We start from the raw sequence: 24,606 nt of genomic DNA, 5'->3' as shown, positions 1-24,606 counted from the left end.
TAAAGGTATCTGAAAGAAACTATATTTCTCACCAAGAAAATATATCTCAGAGATACCAGTGTACTAAATATACATATACAGTGAACTAATTTTGTTATTATTTAGTTTGAAATAAGTGTGTTATTTATTTCAGACTATTGCATACCACCAAGATCACTGGAAGGCACAATTAACTTAATGATATCCTGAAACATGAAATGACTAACTGACAACCTAATTGAGGTCACTTTTCTTATAGAGAAGTAACTTAGCAAACAATTTTGTTTTCAAGAAAAGGTTTCTCATTTCTTTGTTTAAAGGTTTTACTCATTTTTTAGTAATTCAAATAATAAAAATGTTGGCTTATATATTCTGTGGCATTTTTATATTAAATCAACTCAAACTGTACAAAAATTACATTTTAAATTCTGACTCAGTTAATAAATAGTAAGAGTTTGGCAAATAGCCAAGAACAAAGGTTTTAAAAACATATAATAAAGAAATGAAGAACACTGTAAATTGTTATATATCTTACTGCTTAGGAAGAAAGTTGTTTATTTTTTTATGTTGTTAGAAAATACTGCTGAAATCAAAGATCCAAGATCAATATTAACTTAGTTAATAAAAAGAAACACCACTAGGAGACCAAAACTGTATCTTACCTAATGCACCTACTGTATGAAAGTGTTTAATGAATCGAGAACAGGACCAAAGAAGTCACTGAGACACAAAGATGACAGAACAGCACCACCTAGTTCCCTTTGCAAAAGTTTCCAAATATGTATGCATCTCTGTCTTACTTTGGAAAACTGAATATATTTTCAAAATAAATCACTTAGTATAAAACTACACTCTTGCAAATTATCACTTGCAACATAGCATTTACTTGAATTGCTTTAATTTTAAAGCTTCTTTCAAAATAAAAAGAGAGCAAAATTAAAGATAATGATTTAGCTGAGGTTTTTCTAGCTCTGCATTGTACTGTTGTATGTAATCCAGATAAATAAGTCTCTAAATAGAGTAACTGTACATGCTAGCCCACCAGCATTATGATTTCCAAAGTATATAACAGGGTTTTTTAGTTTTTGTTTTTGTTTTTGTTTTGTTTTGATTTGTTTTGTTTTACCCTAACTACTACAAGATATATATCACCTACTACAGGGACACCACTGAACAATAAATAATATTCAAAAGTGCCACACTATCTACTAAAAACATGACATCATTTGCATGTTGAGGTCATCACGAAGTAAATACTAAAAGAAGTAATATAAAGACAGTAAGAATATTTGCAGCCTATTCAGGATTTGGTATTTTCTCTCTAACATTTTATGTAATTGTATATAAAATTTGCTTTATTTTAAAAGTGTTTAAATGGATTCTCATCTATTCTCTAGATGATTCATATTTCAATCATATTCAGAGCAGACTGAGCAGGAAGATTTCAGGGACAACAGTGAAACAGCACCTCAAGGAGCCGTTTATACAGAACGTAGTACAGGTTTTAATCAGGTGCAGTGCATTATAATATCGGCAAGGGACGGAGTTTTAATATATATGACAGTGTACAAGGAGCATTGTTTCTAGATAGGACACTTTAAAAATGTTTTCCCTGAGGCATCAGTAGCTCTTTAAATGACTGTCGCTGGTACCATCAGAATTGCTCAAGCAGAACTTCAGCTCTGAAAAACTAAATATTGTTGCTTGTTATATAGAGCCTTCTCACAGACCTCTTCTCCCCTACATTCTCTCTGCTGACCTGGTCATCTACCGTTCTGGCCCACTGAGCTTTTATGAAATTAAATGAATCATCCTCTTGAACAAATCAGTTAGAATAGAGCATGCTTGAATATTTCTTGTTCACTTGTCAGTTTCTTTCAAGTTGTATTAATAAAAAAAAAGAAAGAAAGAAAGTGGCATCATACTGAGAATGTTTTCAGGATAAATGTCTGGAGGAAATGAGAGCTCTTTAATCCAACCTTAAATAAAAAAATCTTAAAAGCCCAGTGAGGTTTATAATATTGTTGTTAAACCACTGATTTCATACCGTCACTGACATTATCCACATTCTGTTTCTTTGAGAATATATTACCATAAAAATGGAATTTTTATTTCAGAAAAAAAAAATTAAGCCATTACATATTTTGATTTGCTTTTTCTGTGTCTCAGCCACTAGTCTGTAAGCTCCATAAGGGCAGAAACTGTTTCCATGTCGTTCACTTGTATATCTACCACATACAAAGGGTCTTCAAATAGATGTTTGTTGAAAAATAAATCAAGGTATACTTAAGAAAACCAAAAGCTATGAGTATAAAATTATTGTAAAAATGCATAGAAAAACAAAATTGAACATAAAATTGAAACACTGAACTCATTCCATGCCTAATAATAAAAATTACTAACACAGCAATAATTTACTAATTTTTAAAGTTGATCTATGGATACAAATTCATGAGAAAACAATGGATGACTCAAACAGGCTGACGGCTACAGAATTAATTTATAAAACTCACTGACAGCAAAAGAAAGCTTGGAAATGTATACTGACATATGTATCAGAATAAAAATCTCTGTACATGTGTAAAAATTTTAAATACTGACTAATGCACGACTAGAAATAAAAAAATAAATAAATTAATTTTAGTAAAATGCATTTCAAGAGCCCACAGTTAATGTTATAAAACACTGTTAGGTGGAAAGTAAAAAGAAAAATGCCATTTCTACAGTTCGCAATCATCCACAAGATCTTTCCACAACACAAAAAAATGGATCTGGTTCCACTCTCTCAATCTGCAGGTGAAGAAACTAAGCTGCAAGAGAAATACACTGCTGAAAGTGTCTAAAACAATGGCAAGGTTTAGGTAAGAATTTAGGTCCCCTAAATCCTACCATGTGTCTTGCTGCAGCTGCTGCAGGGCACTTCCAAAAATCCAAGCCTGAATCAGCCCAATGGTATCACCTCCCTCCATAGAATAGAAAACTCTCACTACAAAATATAGGACACTCAGTAGGCCAGCCTCACTACCACGTCCATACTCACTGTAGTTTGGCATGGCGGCTGCTTGTGTTCTGCTGAAGGACCAGTGGTATCTATGTATTCCTGACTCTTCTATCATGAGTCACTCACATTCTTCATCTTGGTACACTGAGATGATGTGAAGTTCTTAGGAGGACATATTCCTAATACCCGATCAAATTTACCATTATCTGATAGTAAGACCATCATTAAAAGATAAAAAGATCATTAGTCTTCCCAACCTGTCCATACCCATCCATCAAACAGAGTTGTTGTGTTACAAAATGGGCTTTTATACGGCCATAGCCTTCAAAAATAACCTGTTCTGCTTTGCTGGTAGTCGGTAATTGTACAGTCAATAAAATTGGGTAAAGCAAAATAAAAATTGAAAGTAAATCTGACTTTAATAACTTCTACCAGACTTCTAAAAAAAACTATGAACTTATTTCTCTACCAATACCTTTATCTTAGCTATTCCATGTAAGTGAAAAGATATGGAGAATTGAAGTTTCACAATTCTTTTAGTCTTACCTCACCCATAGCATTTCTATATTAAGAAAGAAAAGGAAAGGAGGGAGGGAGGGAAGAAAACAGGGAGGCAAGGAGAGAAAGGAAGACAGACAACCAGCCTATATGAAACTATCCTCTATAAATTGTACTTGACCTTTAAAAATACGTTTCTAAATGTTATTGAACACAACTTCTTCATGCTAGTTAGCATCAAATCCTTCTATAAAGACAGTACCCTTAGTACAATATTCTTTTGATGAATATTGTGGGTATCGTTTTTAATACGGTGACTCTGGACAAGAATGTTGGTCTCATATGCTGTAGCATTTAAAGTAACAGATAAAGGTCCTCTCTTCTTATATCAAACTGAAAATTCAACTTCTGAGTAGGTAATTATGACTAAAAATGTTGAGAAATATGAAGGTGTAACTTTTTCACTCAAATATCATGTGGTTACACATAAAATATTAAAAGATGTCATGTCTAATCATAGACTTATAGGAATATCCTCAACATTATGAATAAAATGTAGTAGCATATTAAAATTATTTTTCATCAAAACAGTGTCATAGTTAACAAAAATTGCTTCCCAAACTATCTTCCCTTTATTCACTGGGCTCTGAAAAGTTTATCAGCAAGGGTTGAACAGAAGCCACTTTAAAGAAAGAAGTTACTCTTCTGTGGCTGTTGTATCACACCCACATGTTTTGACATAAAGCAAGGCATTAGGTACCACAGAAGCTATGGGAGAATATCCTTCTTAAGATCAACTCCATAAAGTGGGAATGACTCTTAATCACATGAATTCTAATCTACTTTGGATATTTACTTACTGAATGTGTATTTCAACATGAGGATGGCAGTGATTTCAGCACCTGGTGCCTGGTAGATCTTAAATTAACCGAGTTATAATAATATCTTTTCAAATGCCCAAAGTCATGAAATAGTCAAAAATCTAAAAGACATCACGGAAATTGATTTTTAAAATTTGAAGGCAAATGAAATGTCATTTCAGGAAGGAAAGCTACATTTCACTGGTAATTTTTTAGAAAAAAAGTATTCTTAAAACACTTCAAGTGGAAATAGTCACTACAAATTGTAGAAAGCATTTTCTCCACTGGTATTCAGATCCCAATAACTATATTTAAATTCTCTTCAAAAGCAGTTCATATTCCCATCCTATGTCCCACTGTCTTTTAAAACGCAAAAAAGGAAGTAAGTCAAATTCAGCCATAGCAAACATGGGTCCTCAGTTACAGAGGTTTGAGTAAGCATTTATATATATACATATATATATACATATATATATATACACACACACATATATACACATATATATATACATACATATATGTATATATGTGTGTGTGTATATATATATGTATGTGTATATATATATATATATACATATATATATATATATATATATATATATATATATATATATATATATATAAAACAATGTTTAGGATTTTCTTTAAAAGGCCTTTTAAATAAAATGGATGGAATCCCTCCCCCAGTTAAACTGAGAAGAGCAGAATGTATGCTGAACCTGTACTTCAGAGACTACCCAGAAAACCTTTACTCTATAGCTTGGCAATAACAAAAGCAGGTCAGTCCACACTGATAATCTGGCAGATCAAGGTCAGTTTGTAATTCCTCTTTGTATATACCTTTATCCAGAAACACCAGCTACTCTAAATAGAACAGTAAGATGATTTGGCTTCATGTTTACCCAAAGTCATCATCAGGAATATTTTTGTAAGTAGGAAATATTACAAAAAGATATTTTTAGTAAGTAGGAAAACAACAAAAAAGGGGGGGTTACAATGCTCAGAGAAACTGGAGAGATTCAAAGCTATCAGACAAATGTTTTCAGTGCAAATTTGAACTGACTACCCTAAGTGAAAGCACGATTCCACATTGTTGTGAATTATGTTGTTATGCTAAGTTGCTCGTGGTTCTTAGTATCCATTTTTGTCTTCTCTCTGTACATTACACACAAATGAACATTTATTGCAAATATTTATTCAGTTCTGAATACTGTATTGACATTTTGGCAGTAATAACATAAATACTTAAATATTATTTGGATCCAATTAAAGAGATGTGTCAAGAGTAAATGGATTGGAGGAGAACTAATCTATCAGTGGAATGAAAACACTGAAAAAAAGACAAAGACCAGACATTCGATTAGGCACTTGAAATAAAATGAAGACTAAGACCCTGTACTCTAGGGGCTTCTAGTCCATGAGAGGAGACAGATAGGTAAACGCCTAACATTCCAAATGCTATAATAAAAATATACGAAGAGGTTATGTAGATCATAGCACAAACAAAATAAAATGCTTAGTAATCTCATGAACTAAGAAGACATAAATGCTTAAAATAATCAATAAAGAGCAGATGGCATTCTTTTGTTGACTAAAACAAATACATCAGATTCTGGTCAAAAAGTCTCATAATGAAAAACTTCTGTGGGTTCCTGGACACTACTATTTTTTAAGCTAACATTAATAAAAATATGGCTTCAAAAGAATGCAGTTGTATAAAATGATAAAGCAAAAAAAAACAGTGAAAATTGTTAGTATATCAAATTACAAAAGGCTTTTTGTTGCAATAGTCATAAATAAAAGAAAAAAAAGCAGCTGTATCTACTAAACTCAATTTTCTTTTGATATACAGAGTAATACAAGTTAATGGGTACAGTTAATAGAGATATACTCTTAAACTGCAATGTAGGAAAATATCCTCCTTATAAATGGTGATATGTACTAAATGAGGCAATTCTTGTAGCTATCCCTTCAAAAAAATGAAGTTTCTGTTAAAAAAAAAAAGGGTATTTCTCTCTCTCTCTCTCTCTCTCTCTCTCTCTCTCTCTCTCTCTCTCTCTCTCTCGACACGGTGCTCATGATTGAGTTCAATGTTTCTATATACTTTTCACAGTTGTCCAAATTGCATCAAAATCAAAAACTGAAAATATAATGTCTCAAATTTAGCAATGCACTAACATTTGGCAGCCCATGGAGACTGCAGGCAATTAATAGGATCTAAAACTATAGCCTCAAATAGTAACCAGCGTAACTATGAGATCCCACCATAGCAAGATGTGTTAGTGGACTAGTTAAGGAATAGAGTATTGATTTAGGAACAGTTTCTGATTCTTCTTTTTGTTTGAGAGAGTGAAAGGAACAATCCCTATTCAGGATAAGGGATACACATTTTCACTCATTATGGTATTTCATTCCCAAAGCAAAGAACTGTTTAGAAATAACAGATACTGTGTTATGTATCACAATGGGGAATTTCATCTGCCTTGGCAGAGTAACTAGTAAGTGTAGAATGTGAGGAACGGCTTGCTATACTGGAGTCATAGATATATAATTGCCTTCAGAAACATCCTTCTCTGAATACCACCTACACATTAATACATGACAGTGAATTTACAGCCAGACCCCTGTTCTATCCCACATGATCCCTGAAAAGGCTTTGAAAGGAGGACACGTGCATAATTAAGGCACACTGAATATCACAGTACATGTAACAAACTAGAGTATTATGAATCCTTAGGGGAACCTCATAGAACTAATACATTTTCTAAAGAAAGCTGCACAGGAGTAGAGAGAGCCTAAAATGCTAATTAGATCCTCTCAGTGAAAGCTATAGAAAAGTTGATTCTTGAATCCTGAAGTTGGGCACAGAATGGCACATTTGTATACAGAAAGACTGAAGAGGGGGAAAAAAAGATTGACATCAAAGGCCCTCAATAGATGTTTTACACAAGTTGTGAGAAAATAAATGAAGTAAAATACAAAATATAACCGTGAGAGAATTCCAAACCTCCTGAAAGGGTTAAGGATAAGAACTGATTTTGTATTAGAAAGGGATTATGTAACAACAGAGGGAAATACTCAGCCTAGCATATGCTAATGGTGTAGGCTTTGCCAGGGTTTTCTGTGTGTGTTTGGCTGACTGTCTCACATTCCTTCCCTCCTCTTTTTGCTATTTTTGTTGAGACTCAGAAGGTTGAACTCACACAAAATGCAATAATAACAGTAACAAACACAAGTAAAAGCACATTGTACGTGTCTTATCCTTACTAAAACATCGGGGTATGGGCGTTGGAGGGGTGAAAGGGCAACCGATCTGTATGTATTCAGTATACAAATTTTAGCTGAACACCCTTTAAGGAGTCTTCCCTCCCCGTTAATTTACTTTAATGCGTCTTTCAGATTGGTAGCATGGTCAGGAATGGAGGAAATACTATATTCCTGGAGAGTGTAAAGGAAGCCAACTTACTGTTCAGACTTCAGCACATAAAATAGATAGCAGTAAAGGAATGACAATTAAATAAGAAGCTTATTGAACATTTTCTATTTTGCTTTTAAATACAAATATTCTAATTATAACTCACTGCAACCTAAGTGTACTAGTTAAGATTAAAAAGCAGAGGACATATAAGGCACGAGAATGAACGAAAGGTATAGGTATCATGTACAATTTCCCCAGAGGAAAAGAGTTATAGGCAAGCTAATCTAAAACATGAATTTATTAAGAAAGTCAAAACACATTTTATGCACTGTACATTTTAGTCCTTGAGGTTTGTTTAAGTAAGCGTGATGGAAGGCACTTGCATTTTTAAATGCACACAATTTTAGCAAAGATGCTAAAAATATTTCTTTACAAGAACAAATTAATTGGCTATATAGATTATGCCAAATCAATATAGCAGCTATACACTTAGCAGTCGGCAGCACATCCGTGTCAGGAAAGGTGCTTTCTCACTCTGTTCCCAAAGACTTCAGATAAACAATGCACAGTCACTGTAGGTAAACCATCCTCAAACGCATAAAATTATCAGGAAGTAATTTGACCTATAAAAGGACTTCTGTTTTTTTATGTGAAATTATTTGCACTATTTGAACACACCTAGCTTTAGGATTTTAGGTTCCTCAAAGTAAAGGAATGCTTGTTTTTCTTTCTAAACAATCCCTAATGATGTCAACATCTTGCCTCCAGAGAAACTGTTTAACTATGACTAACCAGGGGCTCCCCCTTCAGCATTCAAAGGGCTGAAAGATAATTTAAATATTCAAGTGAAAACTATTTGCTGACTCAGAAAGTGTTATTATCCCCATGTTGAATAATGACTGTCTTAATATTTACTTCAAAGTCCTCTAAAATAGAATGTGAATAATTAATGGACAGTTCCCTCCCTGGCAGATCTCCTTACAACCTCAGCCCCGTGCCTATTCAGGGAGCAATAGATTCTCATCAGTCAGTTTCATAAGCACAAAAGAAAGTCCAGAATAAACGCTCAGCTTTATTGCAAATTCAGAAATTGTAAACCTTGCCTGTGTGTTTTTTAAGTGGAAATTTTAATCATTGTTACAGCCCAGGAACATTTATTTAAAAATATTTTACCCTTCATAAAAAGGGTAAAAGAGTGCAAACAAAATAATTTCTTGCTTTTACTTACATTTCATCCCTGAGCGCCCCAAACTCTGATTACTTACAAAATTATAAAGATATCTTTCAGTCCTAAAAATAACTGTACACCTTAAACTTGTATATATGTACATAGAGATAAATGATTGAGGAATATTTCCTTTCTCAATAATTACATCTCTGATTTTGGCATTAATATTTAACTGATACCTAATTTAGCAGAATATTCACTTTACTAATTTTCAAATATACTACATATTTCCAAGATGAAAACAATTTCATCTCTGATTAAAGAAACCCACTGAACACATTAACAGGACCAACTAGGCTCATTTCTTGAATAAAAATCTGTATGTTCATAATATGTTCAATTATTTTGTGCTGTAGCAAATGGAATCAAAATAAACAAAGCTACATTAGATACTGTTATCAGATAGGCTTCCATAATAGGCTATCCATAAAAATTGGTCCACAACTCTTTTATTAAGGAACATATTTAATACTTTTGTTTGTGTGATAAACAATATTGTTCATGGAAGAAATAGTCTCTGATTTGACATTAACACAAATTATATTTTATGACACTAAATAAACTATGTGCACATACACTGAATAGTTAATCTCTGTTTCTTTTAAAACTACTGCATTCTCACAATACAGGAAATGCTCTCATAAGAAAACAACCAAGGAACTGACTCTTCACTCACTAAAAGGAAGGATAATAGAGTATTTCCCAGCTCCACATTTATTAGGTCCAACACATGTAAACAACTGCACAGAAATCTTATTTTAACTTCGCTATTTATCTTCATTAAATGTACCCATGTTCCCTGATAGCGTGCATGAAAAATACTCATTTCACCATTCATTTGATAAAAACATTGATAATTTTATTAGGATTTATTTAAGACATTAACCTCTAAAATATGTTTTCTCTCTTTTGCTTTGTCATGAGCTCACATGATCGGAAATCCTATCTGGATAACTCCTGGTTCTAAAAATCTGAAGGATGGTTCAGGTCCACTACAAGCTTTGAAAAGACTTCCCATTTCACTCATGCCACATGACTGCTTTCCTCTGTTTTCAAAGCGCATTAGGCCTGAGATGCCATTTGCATCATCACACAGCAGGGGGCTTCAGCTGCCACAGCTCTAGGTTCATCTTCACCCACCTCTTCACACAAGGAATTTGCAGAAAATTCGCTTTTTTTTTTGATGCTACAAAACTGCACTCCAAAAATGCTTGACATTTTCAAATAAAACCTTGGCAATGAACTTGTCCTTTTTAAATATTTTAGGCTAAATCAGTACATTTAAATCATGCCGTTCTTTTTTGCATGGAATGAATTTGTGATCCAATCTAATGCAAAATATCCGGGATTTTTAATTAAAGAAAAAAACGGGTAGGGAAACTTCATATTAAGAACAGCTGACCAGATTGGGTTCAATTAAAGATTTATATCAAGAGTTGTTGCTATACTTTTCTATAGGAAAACTGTTTCCTAAACTAATATAGCCTACAAAACATTAAAACTAACTTTTAATAAAATTATGTAACAAAACATGAGTGCTGATATGACATTATGGAGAGAAGGGACCACTTAACTCATCAGAATTAATTAGGATAGACCTATTATTCAATGCAACACAATTTATTATGCATCTACTAAATATAGAAAAAGATTGCACAGATAAGGAAGGCACACGGCTTGCCCACAAGAAGCTTAAGTTCAATAATCATTTTGGCACTAGAGCTGATTTAGGGGGCAAACAAACCAACATCTTCCAATTCTACAAAGCGCTTCTGACTTCAGCTTTTGAGTTCTGCTTCCTTGGTCTATGATTTCCCTTCTGGATGCCTCCTCAACCTACTCATCCAGCTGCTACACAATGGGTGATTTTGCCAAGGAGGTTTGATAAAGTCAATTAAAAGGAGGGTTCTTCCTCAATAAATTTCATAGAATGCATGTCAACATGATCAAATAAATCATCAATATGATAGGTCTATGTTATTTTATTAATGTACCCAAAGTCCTTCCTAATAAATAAATCTTACTTGTCTCAATCATCTGATACCCCATGGACTCCTTATTTTAAAAAACAATTCATATAATTTGGTATTGATTTTAGGCCACTTTAAAATGCATGCTTAGGATATCTTCCAACATTTTTGCACTTCCTTTTGCACTTTAAGTGATTTAAGCAATTTTTTTGTTTAAGAAAAATGACATTATCTCACTATTTAAGTATGGGGCAAATAATTTTCAAGTATCTTATCTTCTAGTGGAGAAGGCCAGAAGAGGCCATCTCAGATGATGCTTACCTTTGTCATATTACGGTTCCAGAGTTCTAATCTTTGGAGAAATGGGGAAAAGAAAATAAAGTAAGCTTCCTTATCTTAATACAAAGTTAACCCAGAAACTCCTCACATTTGCAGGAGATTTTCTTAACTACTAAATGTCTGGTGTTTGACTGTTTAAGTTACAGTCATTGGCTCTTATATACAGACTCTACTTTTCAAAGTTCCATTTGTTAATCAAAAAAGGGAGGAGTGAGCTATATGCCAAGAACTGCATTCCTCATAACAAATGAGCTTGACAAGACTAAGGTTGTTAAATGTAGAGGTAAAAGAGTGGGAGAAAGATGCTTGTAGGAAGTATTACCTTATCGGCATGTTATTAAATATACGTAAGTGCATTTTGTATTATGTTTTCAAAAATATATAAGGGGGGATTCATGATGCATACTGAGGCAAGTAACATGTATGTCCAATTGATCTTTAATCTGAAAATCCTATTTCTAAATACAACAAATAATTTACCAGAATGTTCCATGGCAAATAAAAAAATGCTAAAGTACCAGCATTGATGTCGGGTGTGTTTCTGTGTAAGGCAAACCTCTAAAAAAGAAAGAAAGTTCTCTACGAGGATTAGGGTCTATGTATGACTATTTTCTGGTTAGATTTTGCCCTTCTCATATTTGTACTTTCTAGGACCGTTTCCTTCTAACCAAGACAGTCTTCATCTTTGCAGTGCCTCCTCAGGCATGGAAAGGGACACAGCTTCAGCCAGGATTAGCAACTGAACTGGATCTACTCCACAGCCAAGAGATGTCTTAGTTACAGGTGGCAAGCTTTTGCACTCTCAGTCTAAAGAAATTTGTTTCTCTAAAATGTCACTTCCTCTTACCCCAGATTTTTCCTCTATGATGAAGGAAAAAAAAAAAGAAAGGATGCTTGATAGCTTAACACTGAATCAAATTTACCCAAGCAGTCTAATACCAAGTTATACTTTGGTCAGAAACATGTTTATTTTCTATTTAACTATCCATTTCATAAAGACCCATTGGGCATGAATTGGTAGATGTTGTAGAATAAAACTATTTAAGCCTTCTTCTTCCTCTTCTTCTTCTTTTTATTTATTTATTTATTTATTTATTTATTTTTTATCATTGACTTAATTCTCACTATTGGCTTATCACTCTTCATATTAACAAGTCAAAAGATTGATTTTGCTTCTCAGAAAATATTTTTTAAATGATGACATATAAAACACAATGAAAACAGAGCTGTTCAAATGAGTCAAATGTTCATTTTATACAAGTCTTCTTGTATAAAATAATGCAAGAAAAGGAATACTACAAAAGATAAATAAATTGATTAGTATAACTTATATGACCAGATACCAGTATAGTGCTGATAAAGCTAAAAATAAGAAGCTGCAGACCGCCTATAGTATTTGCCTAGTCATAACTACTAGCAGGCAGAACAGACTCCCCCTAGCCAAAATCAGTGGCTCACTTGTTTCCCCCCACTACCTTTCCTTCTCTGCCCATAAAAGGAAAGACCTGTCAAGTATTTAATCTGTGTCCAGAAAATAAAGCTTTCATTTTACAACCTAACCAAGTCCTAATAAAACAGTAGGGTGATGGGAGAAACATAAACCTGAACCCTGAAGCAATGTTTTCAGCCAAGACAGACAAGGAAGGCATGAGCAATTTGTTTGAGCAGAAACTGACAATATCAACAAAGTGTGAAGTGTCTGTGAAGCAGTGTTTGATAAATGTGAGGCAGCCATAAACATGAGAAGACAATCTAGTGCTGTTTTGCGCCCTCTCCCCGTTCTAGCGCTTTTTTTTTCTTTAAATCCTCTCTTTTGGTGTATTAATATGGCCTGATCTAAGATGCTCCTAAGTACACAGATATCATCAGGCTGGTGCTCTTTCCCTGCTTGCTCTATCGGACACTTCTGTATTTGGACCTGATGCTGGTTGCAGTGGTGCATTTACTCTGGCATACCCACACCCTTCCACCACCACCCCCAGCCTGCTGTGAAAGCAGCACTGTCTTAATCATTGGTTTACATACTTAATAGGAGAGACCCATGCCCTTAATAAAAAGAGAATGCAGCTCATGGAATCTCTCCAGGTAGAGAAAGAGTAAATCCTCCTCCAGGCTGAGAGAGGCACCAGCACACAGTTATTTTGCAGTGCACTGAATAGACAATTCACAGGGAAACGTAGAAGGCAGAGAGGAGGCGACCCCCAAGTGCAGTCCATTGCCCACATGCTCTGTAATAAATAATCTGCTCGCACCAGCCCAGCAGTGTGTGCAGTGACGTGCTGGGGCCAGCACACAGATTGGCAGGGAAAACACATCCAGCGGTGTCGAATTTTCATCACAATCATCAAATTAACTGATATCCCCACATCACACTCCCGTACCCGGCGTTGCGCGCGCGCGCGCGCCCACACACACGCGCGCACGCGCGCACACACGCACACAAGCCGAGAAATGCAAGTTACTGAGAGGTGAAGTGGAGTCTCTGGAAGGATGTTTCAGCACGGATTAGAAACCCAAGTAATGTGTCAGCCAGCTACCGGGTTACTCGTGCGAGGGTTGGGGTGTGAGCGGTGGGAAATCGGACGAGGCGGCGTAAGCAGGAAGAATGGGCTTGTCTGCCTTCTAGGGGATTCTGGCACATGACATCTGAAATTTACATCCAACATAAAATACACAAAATTACACAAAAATATTCTAAGAAATATCTCTGCAAGGTCTGCCAGTTAATTCAGGAAAATTTAGTACACTACCTCTTATTTCATATTCATCAATATGCATAAACAAAATACGCTACCGATCTATATCCCGGAGGAGGTTAGGGGAGAGGATGCATTCCAAGAACTTGCTGAAAGATGGTTCATTGACCTCATTTAAATCCTCCAAAGGCCGGTTCGGTTTTGCACGCCAGTGGGTCTACGTGTGTCTTACTTTCAGATTCCTTTTACCCAGGGACAAATACATTTGATTAACTTATCTTTCCCCAAAAAACACAAATGATGACAGAGGGATTAGAGGTGGGCAAAGCTATAAGAAGAAATCAAGAGTCACCAAGCTTAAAAAAATCCTATCGACCATCATTTCACATCCATTCTCCCTGAGTCTCACACTCAAGCCACATCCCTATACTACTACTCTCTTCAAAGCAACAATATTCTGCCTTACAGCCTCTGCCCACCCAGCCCTAGAACGCAGCCTCTGCCTTCACCACCACCCCAAAGTGTGCTGTTCCCAGGTACTCCTACTGCAAACATTGCCATTTATTTCATAATCACCCCCTTCCTCCCTCCTTCAAAAGAGAGGGTATAGGGGAAAGTGCACCCCAGTTCCCTGGCCACTCCGCATCCAAACCCAATGATTTGCATAATCACAGTGTTTTGTGCGGTTTCCCTCCACTGCGGGCACAGGGGTGCTTACATTTCACGTGAAAGGATAATATTAATTACGGAAAGAAGCGGCAGAGAGCCGACAGAGATGGTAGGGAATGAAAGCGAAAATCCCTAGCAGTAAAGTAACTGCTAGGATGCATATATTTCTTTGCTGAAAAAAAAAAAAAAAGAAAGAAAGAAAGAAAAGAAAAGAAAAAAGAAAACCATACAAACTGAATAATAAAAGTCGGTTTGTTGACAAAGTGTCTTTGGATTTTCTAAATTTTCCCTTTCTCTCGCCCTCCTTTCTCTTATTTCTTGGTTTATTTATTCATTCGTTTTCTTTCTCCGTTTTCTTTTCCTTTCTCTTTTTTTTTAATCTTTTTTTCTTTTCTTTCTTTCTTCTTTAAATCCCAGACACAGTCTCCTCTCTCTTCCTAGGTGAATGACACGTCTCACAACACATTCCCCCCCGGGGATGTTATTGCAATGCACACGGTGCTGCCGCTGCTGCTGTTCTCGCCGTCTCGGTAGCTCGCTCTCAGACTCTCACTCACTTTTTAAAGATACAAGGATATGATGATGGTGGGAAGAAGGGGAAAGAGAAAGGCGACCCGAAAGGGGGTCAGGTTAAAGACATGACAAGAGATGAAGAGGGTCGGTCAGGAGCGTGATGTGGGAGGTGGCTGGTGGGGGTTGGTAGGAGGGTGGACTGTTCAGAGATGGCACAAGTTGCCAGCCAAAAGGCGTGTGTGAGGGGGTCGGGGGGGGCGGTTGGCGGGGATGGAGAGTGAGAAATGTTGGAAGCTCCGGTGAATGAAAAGGCAAAAGGTGCCGCGTAAGGGGCTGACCGCTGGGAGAGCAGGGCTGAGCCAGCGCTCCAGATTCAGGGGCTGGAGCAAACTGCCACTGCCCCCTGCCGCACCGGGGAGCAGGGGGAGGGGTGGAAATCTCTGGGGACTGAGGGACTGGAAGGGGGAGAGTGGAAATATGGGGTGGAGTGGGGATGATGGGGAATGGGCGTGAAGTTGATGCTTCCCGCGGCGGGGCGGGGATTACCTTGTAGCAGAAGCCCGCAGACACTGTAGAAGCGGAGAACGGCGCTGCGTTTCCAAATCATGGTCCCTTCTCTAAAGGGTTGGGGAAGGAACGAGGGGGCAAAGAGATGCTGGTGATCGGGGCACCAGAGTGCAGGGCTCCGCCAGTGTTCTCCTCCAGACGCCCGCCGGACCCAAGGTCCCCGCCGCTGCGGTGTTCGAACCCGCGGACCCGGATTGGCAGTAGCAGAAGCGGCAGCGGCGAAGCACCCGCAGAATGGGGTTTCGGTGGGCGAAATAGTTTCTTCTCCTCCTCCTACGGCTGTTGGTGCAGCCGCGACAGCCCGTCTGCCAGACACGGGTTCGGAGCTTGCCTTCCTCTCGGCGCGCACAGCAAGTCCCAGCGCCCGCCGGGGCTGCCGGAGCAGGTGGTGCAGGGACGCCGGAGTGTCGGAGAAGGTGCAGATGAGGGCTGCAAGGAGTGGGTAGGTCACGGAAGGGAGGGGCAGGGGGAGAAGGGGAACATGCAAGCAGCAGCCGCCGCACGCGCTCGGGATGTCTCGGGGTCCTGGGAGGGGAGGTGGCAGCGGTGGAAGCAGAGCTAGTGGCGGTAGCGGCGGCGGCGGCTCGTGGATGCTCGGGCTGCAGCGGCAGCGGCGGCAGCGGCGGCGGCGGCGATAGCGGCAGCAGCGGCGGCGGCAGCTCTACCGAGCACCAGACACAAGGGCAAGCTCAGCGCGGCGGAGGCCCCGCCCCCACCCTAGCCAGGACAGACACCGCCCCCCGGCCAATGGAAAGGCACCCGCCCACCTGTCCTGGCCAATGAGAGAAACAGGTGGGTGGAGACAAGCGCCGGGAAAAACAAACAGGCTTCTCAAGGACCCTTCGGGCAGAAAGAACTGAAGCCCCCATCCAGACACCCCCGGCGGGTCTCACCTCCTTAGAGATGTCTCGCCCTAACTTACAGAGGATATAACCACCTTCATTAATTAATGCATTGCACTCGGGAGGGGTTCAGCCAATCGTCACCGCGAGGGGGCGGGGTTAGCCGTGTCCCCAGCTGGTTCTGGAATCCTGGGACAGGTCCTGGATACGAAGTTCTTTTGCTCATTTGGACTCCTAGAGCAGATGGTGGCTGCACCTGCCCACTCACCAGATGCAGTAGCATTCTCCGACGCTCCCAGCAGCAAAAGGGAAAATTGCAGAGGGCGTGGGAGAGGCTAAGTATAGGGAGCAGAACACCTACCTGCCTACAAGAACTTGTGTAGCAGGGGAGGAAAAAGTTAACGGCGGAGGAAATTATTTTTTGTTTTTGTTGCTCTCCAGTATTTTGACTTATTCTAGGCATAATCTCATTAAAGCCTAGTGGGTGAAAGTATCAGTCGTTACTGGGCACAGGAAGAACCTGGTTCAGGTCCCATAGCTGTCTCTTCTTGCTTTAAAATGTTTGATGATTTTACTTGAAGGTTTAAATATGAAGCCTGCTCAACTGCAAAGCAGGGATAATAATAGTACTTAACTCTTAGAGTTGTAAGGATTAGTTGAGAATGCAAACATGTTAGTACAGCGCCACGCAATGTGTAAGTGCTTTATAAATGGTGTCTCTAGCTGTTTAGTGGGATTTTTCCAATTCAGGATAGCAGGAAATCGTAGGCAATCCCCTATAAATATTTTAACAATAGCCTTTAGGAAGAGAGGAAAAGTATTGCTGTACTTTCTTCAGGGACTGAGACAAAGGTGGTCATCAAAAGGAACTCAGAAATCTGGAAAGAACCACCTCTATAAATCAGCATCCTGAAAAGTGTTCTTTAGAAGAGGAGATATAAATGAGCAGGACATAAATTAATCAGAAGTTGTATTTCCAAATTAGCTTAATTCCCAGGCTTTCCCTATGACCAGTTTTTAATTGGACCAAATTAGCAGATGATGGACTAGTTCAGTAGTGTTAAATCAGTCACACCATAAATAGTCTGCTTTGCTTGAGAAACTACACAATAGAAACCTGCAAGTAAGAAGAAAGAAAGATGAGAGGCAAGATCAATATTGATGGCCTTCGCTCTTTCCCATTTGTTGCTTGTTTTGCCACAACCTTTTACAAATTCAACCCTTGCCTTTTAACTAATGACCCATTCATTTCTTTGTCCACCTTTCTCCCCAGGTTCTCAAAATTAAGAAATAAACTGTCCATAATAAAATGGCAAGTTCTAGAAGAAAGAGGATGTATGGATACTTTTGTAATTGTAGGAGATAGTTGCCTACTCTGAGTTTTAGTTGTTAGGGAAGTCAGTAAGTGCAAAGATACTGCTATCATTTAAACTATTGTGAGCATCAAAAGGTGAAATTCTAATTATTATTGACTCATGCTTAGGCTTTGTGTCAGGAAGAATACAATAAATGGAAATGCCAAAGAAGTCAGGGTTTCTTTATTGAAACAGTAGTCAAGGTTCCTGGGTTCTAGTGCACATTCTGCTGCTAGCTCTGTGACCCAGGGCACATATCCAACTTTTCTCATCCTCAATTTCCTCTACTATAATATGAGGGAGCTGCATCTGATGATTTCTAGTCTCACTGAGCTAAAATATATATATAATACAATAAAACAAAAATTGTATTCAAGAAAATACCCCAACTGAACATGGGTATGTCAGCATTTGTGATGAATGTTCAGAAGAAAATCATGCTTTTGTTCTTGTTGTTAACTACCAGAGCAATTAGGATTTCTACACTGGAATGTCTATAGGTTTGATAAATAGTACATGGTCCGAAGACCAGTATCACCATCCCCTGGGAACCTGTTAGAGCTATAGAATCTCAGGCCCTGCCCCATACCTACAGAATCAGATCCTTCATTACAACAAGATTCCAAGGCCATGTATATGGATACAAAACATAAGAATCACTCGTCTTTAACACTGCGTTATTGAACACTCAACCTCACGGAGCACTTCAGTGGGTGTTCTATGAAATGGAGAAGACTAAAAAGCCCAAAGGATTTTTGTTAAATAACTATTTTCAGGAACCCCAGGAGTCTCATTGTTATCACTACAACCAAAAAAAATAACTATTTTTGTAAACTATGGAACAAATCAATTAATGTAATTACATAGTTTAAAATGGTAGCAAGTTTGATTGTGATGAGAGTCACAAACTTTCCTGTGATTTCCCTCTTTAGCCCACACATCCAGGGGACTAGAAGAGAGTTTGCATGTATGCCAGTCCTGGGAGAAAAACACTCAAATTGTGAGCTCTGGTCATTTGGAAGAATACTGTCATCCTCAAGGAAAAAGAATAGATAACACTCTATTTCCTAAATAGTATATTCTTAGATGTTATTAATCTATTCATTTAAAATACACATCAAATGTTCCATGGTTGTAAGATGTTTCAATATTTTAAAGTGTGACTATAGTCAAAAATGTTATATAGAGTTGTGATTGTATGAATAAATTCATTTCTAAAGCTAAAACATTTATTACAATGCAATTAAATATATTTAAATATTTTCAGTTCATAATTTAGTGTTATTATTGTTCACATGTACAAGTTCTGACAATCAAGTTCGCAAAATTGTTATAATGATGTTGATAACCTTTTTTGATATCAAAGGGATTATTCATTATGAATTTGTACCAACATGACCCTGAAACAAAGTATAAAAGTGCACAAAGGAAGTCAGCCAATTCTCCACAATCAAACAAGTTCCATCAGTCCAAATCAAGAGTCAAAACGATGTTGCTAACTTTTTTTTTTATATCAGAGGGATTATTCATTATGAATTTGTACCAACTGGACAAACAGTTAACAAAATTTACTATTTGGAAGTGCTGAAAAAGCTGTGTTAAAAAGATGAAAATGATCTGAACTTTTTGCCAACACTTCATGGCTCTTGCATCATGACAATGCAGTTCACAGGGCACTGTCTGTGAGGGTGTTTTAGCCAGTAAACAAATAACTGTATTGGAACACCCTCCCTACTCACCTGATCTGGCTCCCAATGACTTCTTTCTTTAGCCAAAGATACAGGAATACATTCTGGACATCACGGGTAATACAACGACAGCTCTGATGGCCATTCCAGAAAGAGTCCCAAAATTGCTTTGAAGGGTGCACTAGGCGCTGACATCGGTGCATAGCTTTCAAAGGGGCGTACTTTGAAAGTAACCTAAGTGATATTCAGCAATGAGGTATGTAGCACTTTTTCTAGGATGAGTTCACAAACTTAATTGTCAGACCTCATATTATCAGTGTCTCAGTAAATCTACAAATTACCTGACCTTTATGAACCATCAGACAATGGATTTCAGAAATTGCCAAGAGAGGGCATCTATCCGTGCATCCCTACATGCAACAGTCTAAAATATTGAACCTGTTTGGGAGATTTTCTTTTTCTTTTTTTTTTTTTTTTAACATTTTACTAATCTCAACTTTAATTTCCAACTCCATGCTTGTTTATAAAGGAAATTTGGTAAACGTAGAAAATATTAAAAAGAAGTTAAAAATTACCTTTATCTCCCTGCCTCACTCCTCCCTTGCCTAAAAGGTACATAACGTTAAAGTCCTTTCTTTCCTCATCTAATTTCATTTCTAAGAACTAAGCATTATCAATGGTTCAGAGGAGGTTTTTTTCAGGCTCTTTAATAAAATCTCAGTTGTATGATGTGTGGAAGAGTAAACTTTCATTGAAAATGAATTGACCTACGTATGTGCTAGATACCTTTATTTTCTCACCATACCCACTCTCCACGCTTCTCAGATTCAATTTTGGTCCTAGTTCCTTCCTTGCCCTCTGCCTTCCAATTCAGTTCCCCTGCTGAAAACTATGGAACATCAAGGATGAATGTGCATGTCATCCTTGCAAATTCCTTGTGTAGGGGCCATGCTAATCTTCTCTGAATCGTTCCCATATTAGTCCTTGTGCTGCTGAAGCGAGCACAGGAGATTTACTTTCTTTATCATTAAGCCTGATAAGTCACCTTCACTTCGTGGCAAACATATTTTTTTTAAATATTTAATTTCATGTTTTGAAATAAACTTTAAAATGTAGAGCAATCAAGACTTTAAATGCGAGTCATTCATTCAATACTCATTTCAAAAATTATGTAAAAATAGCACATACTTTTCCCTGCCTTGGACGTGATGGTTCTCTTTGCTTGTACAGTCACAGAAGAAGATGACAGCCTCCTCCTCCCACAATGGTATAACAGATATTAGAATTGTTTTAAGACAGATTTTACAGAGGAGGCTACACATAGTTTGTACTTTATGACTGTTTCTACACCAGTGTGAGAGAATTGGGATTTATCATGATTGTTTTGTTTATGTATTTTTTATTCTACAAAGAGCAAAGTAATTTGTCAACAGTTTAAAGGTGATGAATGTGATAACTAGATGAGTAGGAATCCTTTCTCAATGGATATATATATATACATTATAATATACATATTATATATATATAATCATCACAATGTAAACTTTAAATATATTTCAATTTAATTTGTCGATTATACCTCATTAAGGATGAAAAATAACAAAAAACAGTTTTAATTGTGGAAAAATTACTGAAATGAGAATGGGAAATTATTAAGTGTCACTTTTTATCAATAGGGATACATTTGCTGAGATTTCACATTAGTTAGGCTATTTATATTTATCTTATAAAATATTAAATTTAAGTAAAATATCTAAATACTTTAAATATACAGTCATTATAGATCCCCAGAACTAAAAATCTAAAAATCCATGCTAAATTGACTCTCATAGTAAATTGACTCTTGCAGTAAATTGACCTAGAAAAAGAAATTTCATGGCCTGGTGAAAATGTAGACCAGTGTGGAAGAAAATTAGCTTATTGAATACTGGAAGCATTGATTGTCATTATCTGTGCTTGCCAGCATTTTAAATATGAGGTAAGCTGCTTATGTTGCAGAGAGGTGAAGAATCCTTGGGTATAGTATATACTTCCTATAGCATAACACATAGCATATATTATTACCTCTGTATGATGGTAATAGCAATATTAACTGCTTTCAAATGCATTTTTAACTTAGCATGTTACTATTTATAAATCATTCAATATCCTCCATCAGCAGTGTGACTTATTATTTTACCCCACCCTGCCCCAAATGCATTATTGCTAGAATTTCAAATTATATTGATGATAGTATATAAAAGTATTGAAAAAAATTCACAGATATTTAGAAATTAACCATCTCAAGATGAGCTGTTTCTCCAGTTTTACATAAATAAACTGACTGGCAATATTACCAACATCTATACATTCTCTCATTTGAAAAGATGCAATCACAATATATACAGTAAACTGATCTTGTGATGTTATGTAGTGTAACTTCTATCTCTACAATGATTGAACCTAAATGATGTAAGATATGTGGCCATCACACACTTTCTGAAATTCATCAAGAACAATAATTCATTTTTCTCCATTGCCCTCCAATCAAGCAAACATGTACCTTATTTCACAGAAGATCATATTATCCAAATATTTAATAGCAGCTGATATGTAAAATAATAGATTTGCAAATGGCCGAAGATAAATGGAAATATCCTGGAGATGACACTCAACTTTCAGACAACGATATTGGAAATTGGCTTTAAAAAATTAAAACAAAACAAACAAACAACGCTCTCAAGAAGTGACTCTACATTCATCATTCAAGTCAATTTCATACCTGCCACATGTTTTTTCTATGTGGAGTTTTCTTACATAGAACACTCTCGTTTCATCATGTAAGTAATTTTCTTACTTTAATTTAGCAAGCAGGCTACTCAAATGTGATGTTCTCAGAGTCATTTACTGATGATTTTCTGCCCCTTTACCCCTCACTCTTCTAGTCATCTACCTTGTTTTATTTTTCATCATGTCCTTTATAAACCTGAACTTACATTATTTAATTCATGTGTTGACTTGTGTATCGGTTTTCTCCACAACAAGAATGCAAGAGGCAAGAATGCTGGGACTTGGCGTGTCAGCTGGATTTTCAGCAACTAGAAAATGGCTGACACATAGTAATCAGTCAATATATATTTAGTGAAGTAATGGGTCTAAATCTAAAGCTGACTATCCTCTAGTTTAACTTGTATAAATACAGATTCACTTATCTTGCCTTTGTGTCTTTTTCTAGGGCATCATTTTCCTTACTAAATAAGTCTAAGTATTCTTAAGTGGAACCACCAAACTAAAAATTCAGCTCTTATAAAAAAAAATAAAAATTCCACTTAGATTTTTAATTATAAAAGACGTACATATGAGTTGGTAAAGTGCGAACAATGAAGGAATAAAGAAAACAGACACCCAGTGAAAGTACTTGAGTGACCACACTCCCCATATATAATCACTGTTGACCACAGTTTACTGTTCCTGATTTTTTTTCAAGAGAAAGTAGTTTGAAATAAATAGCTAGAAATAACTATAGTCACCTATTAAAGTGTACATTACTGTTTTTTAGCTGTCTTTGTATTCCCTTGTTTTAATTTTTCTTTAAATTTGTACTAGTATGTAATGTAATTTCTGTTAGGAATATTACAGAGTTCTAATATGAAATGAGCCTGGCCAGACTGACCACACAGAAACCAACTATGGACCCAGTTTTTTATCTACACTGACCAAATAAAAGGAGCTGTGTTGGTAACTCAATAGCTTAGATAAATAACTATGAAGAACTGAGAGAGAGAGAGAGAGAGAGAGAGAGAGAGAGAGAGAGAGAGAGAGAGAGAGAGAGAGAGAGATTCTGAGGAATTGACTCCTGCGATTATGGAGGCTGAGCAGTCCTATGATATGCTATCTACAAGCTGGAGATGACCCCGGAAAACCAGTGATACAATTCCAGTCTAAATCTGAATGAAGGCCTGGGAACTGGGGAGCTGATGGTATATATCCCCGTTTAAGAGCAGGAGAAGAATGATGTCCCAGCTCCTGAAGGCAGGCAGGTAAAAAGGGGAAATATTATTTTTCCCTCTGCCTTTTGTTCTATTCAGGCTCTTCAGGGATTGGATGATGCCTGCCCACATTGGGGAGGGCAATCTGCTTTACTGAGTCCACAGATTCAAATGCTAATCTTATCCAGAAACGCCCTCATGGACACACCCAGATGCAATGTTTAATCTGGGCACCCCACAGCCTGTCAAGTTGACATCTAAAATTAATCATCAGAGGGCAATTTGAATTATTCAATCTGCTGATTAAATTGTTAATCTCATCCAGAAACACCCTTCCAGACACACCCAGAAATAATATTTAACTAACTATCTGAGCACCCTGTGTCCCAAGCAAAATGACACATACAATTAACCATCATACTTTCATTTGATAAGTATCATATCGACTTTTATCTTCAATACCATGACATTTTCAAAATTCTAGGTCTAAATTGCAGACTTTAAAACTCATAGGAAATAAGATTTACCTCTCAGACGTACCAATGTCCTGCCTAATATATTTTATTTATTTTGCTAGATCTGTGTCCTTCTCATAAAATTGATAGCAAAATCTTCCATTCCCTTGGTGGTGGTGGTGGTGGGAGGGGAACCTTGTTACCTAGAGTATTATCTTACACTATGGCTCTATTAAGACAGCCAAGGATGAATAGGCAGTGGTCTAAACTCTATGGTTACAAGTGACATAAATCCTAATAACGTTAGCTTAAGCAAAAAACAAACACAAAAACAACAAAAAAAACTATTAGTTAATCTAACTTGAAAGTCCATGGTAGGGGGTTACTTCAGCCCACTTTTATCCAAGGGCTTAACTGATATTATCAGGATTATGTCTTCTTTCATGCAACACTCAACTCTTATTTTCTTTAGTTAAATCTTATTCTTGTTCTCCACACAGAGAAGCCAAGAGGGTCAATAAATATTTAGACTTCCCCATAATTATATTGAGGATAAGGAG

General features: G+C 37.0%; 1 protein-coding gene and 1 pseudogene across 3 annotated transcripts in view; both read right to left on the bottom strand.

Moving 5' to 3' along the window:
• Positions 1-16,410, bottom strand: part of CADM2 (cell adhesion molecule 2) — a 1,072,141-nt gene extending 1,055,731 nt beyond the window's left edge. For 2 of the 3 annotated variants that reach the window (XM_033131946.1, XM_033131956.1), the window contains exon 1: positions 15,718-16,388. In XM_033131946.1, coding sequence (XP_032987837.1) covers positions 15,718-15,778 — 61 coding nt within the window. In that variant the 5' untranslated portion in view covers positions 15,779-16,388. Of the gene's footprint in view, positions 1-15,717 lie in introns of all 3 variants that reach the window. The other variant, XM_033131962.1, reaches the window with a different exon arrangement.
• A 4,118-nt stretch (positions 16,411-20,528) lies between these two features.
• Positions 20,529-20,628, bottom strand: LOC117014925 (uncharacterized; annotated as a pseudogene).
• Positions 20,629-24,606: the final 3,978 nt, after the last annotated feature.

Source organism: Rhinolophus ferrumequinum, chromosome 2, assembly GCF_004115265.2.
Source record: "Rhinolophus ferrumequinum isolate MPI-CBG mRhiFer1 chromosome 2, mRhiFer1_v1.p, whole genome shotgun sequence".
NCBI classification, from domain to species: domain Eukaryota; kingdom Metazoa; phylum Chordata; class Mammalia; order Chiroptera; family Rhinolophidae; genus Rhinolophus; species Rhinolophus ferrumequinum.
This window is presented reverse-complemented; position numbering and strand designations above follow the sequence as displayed.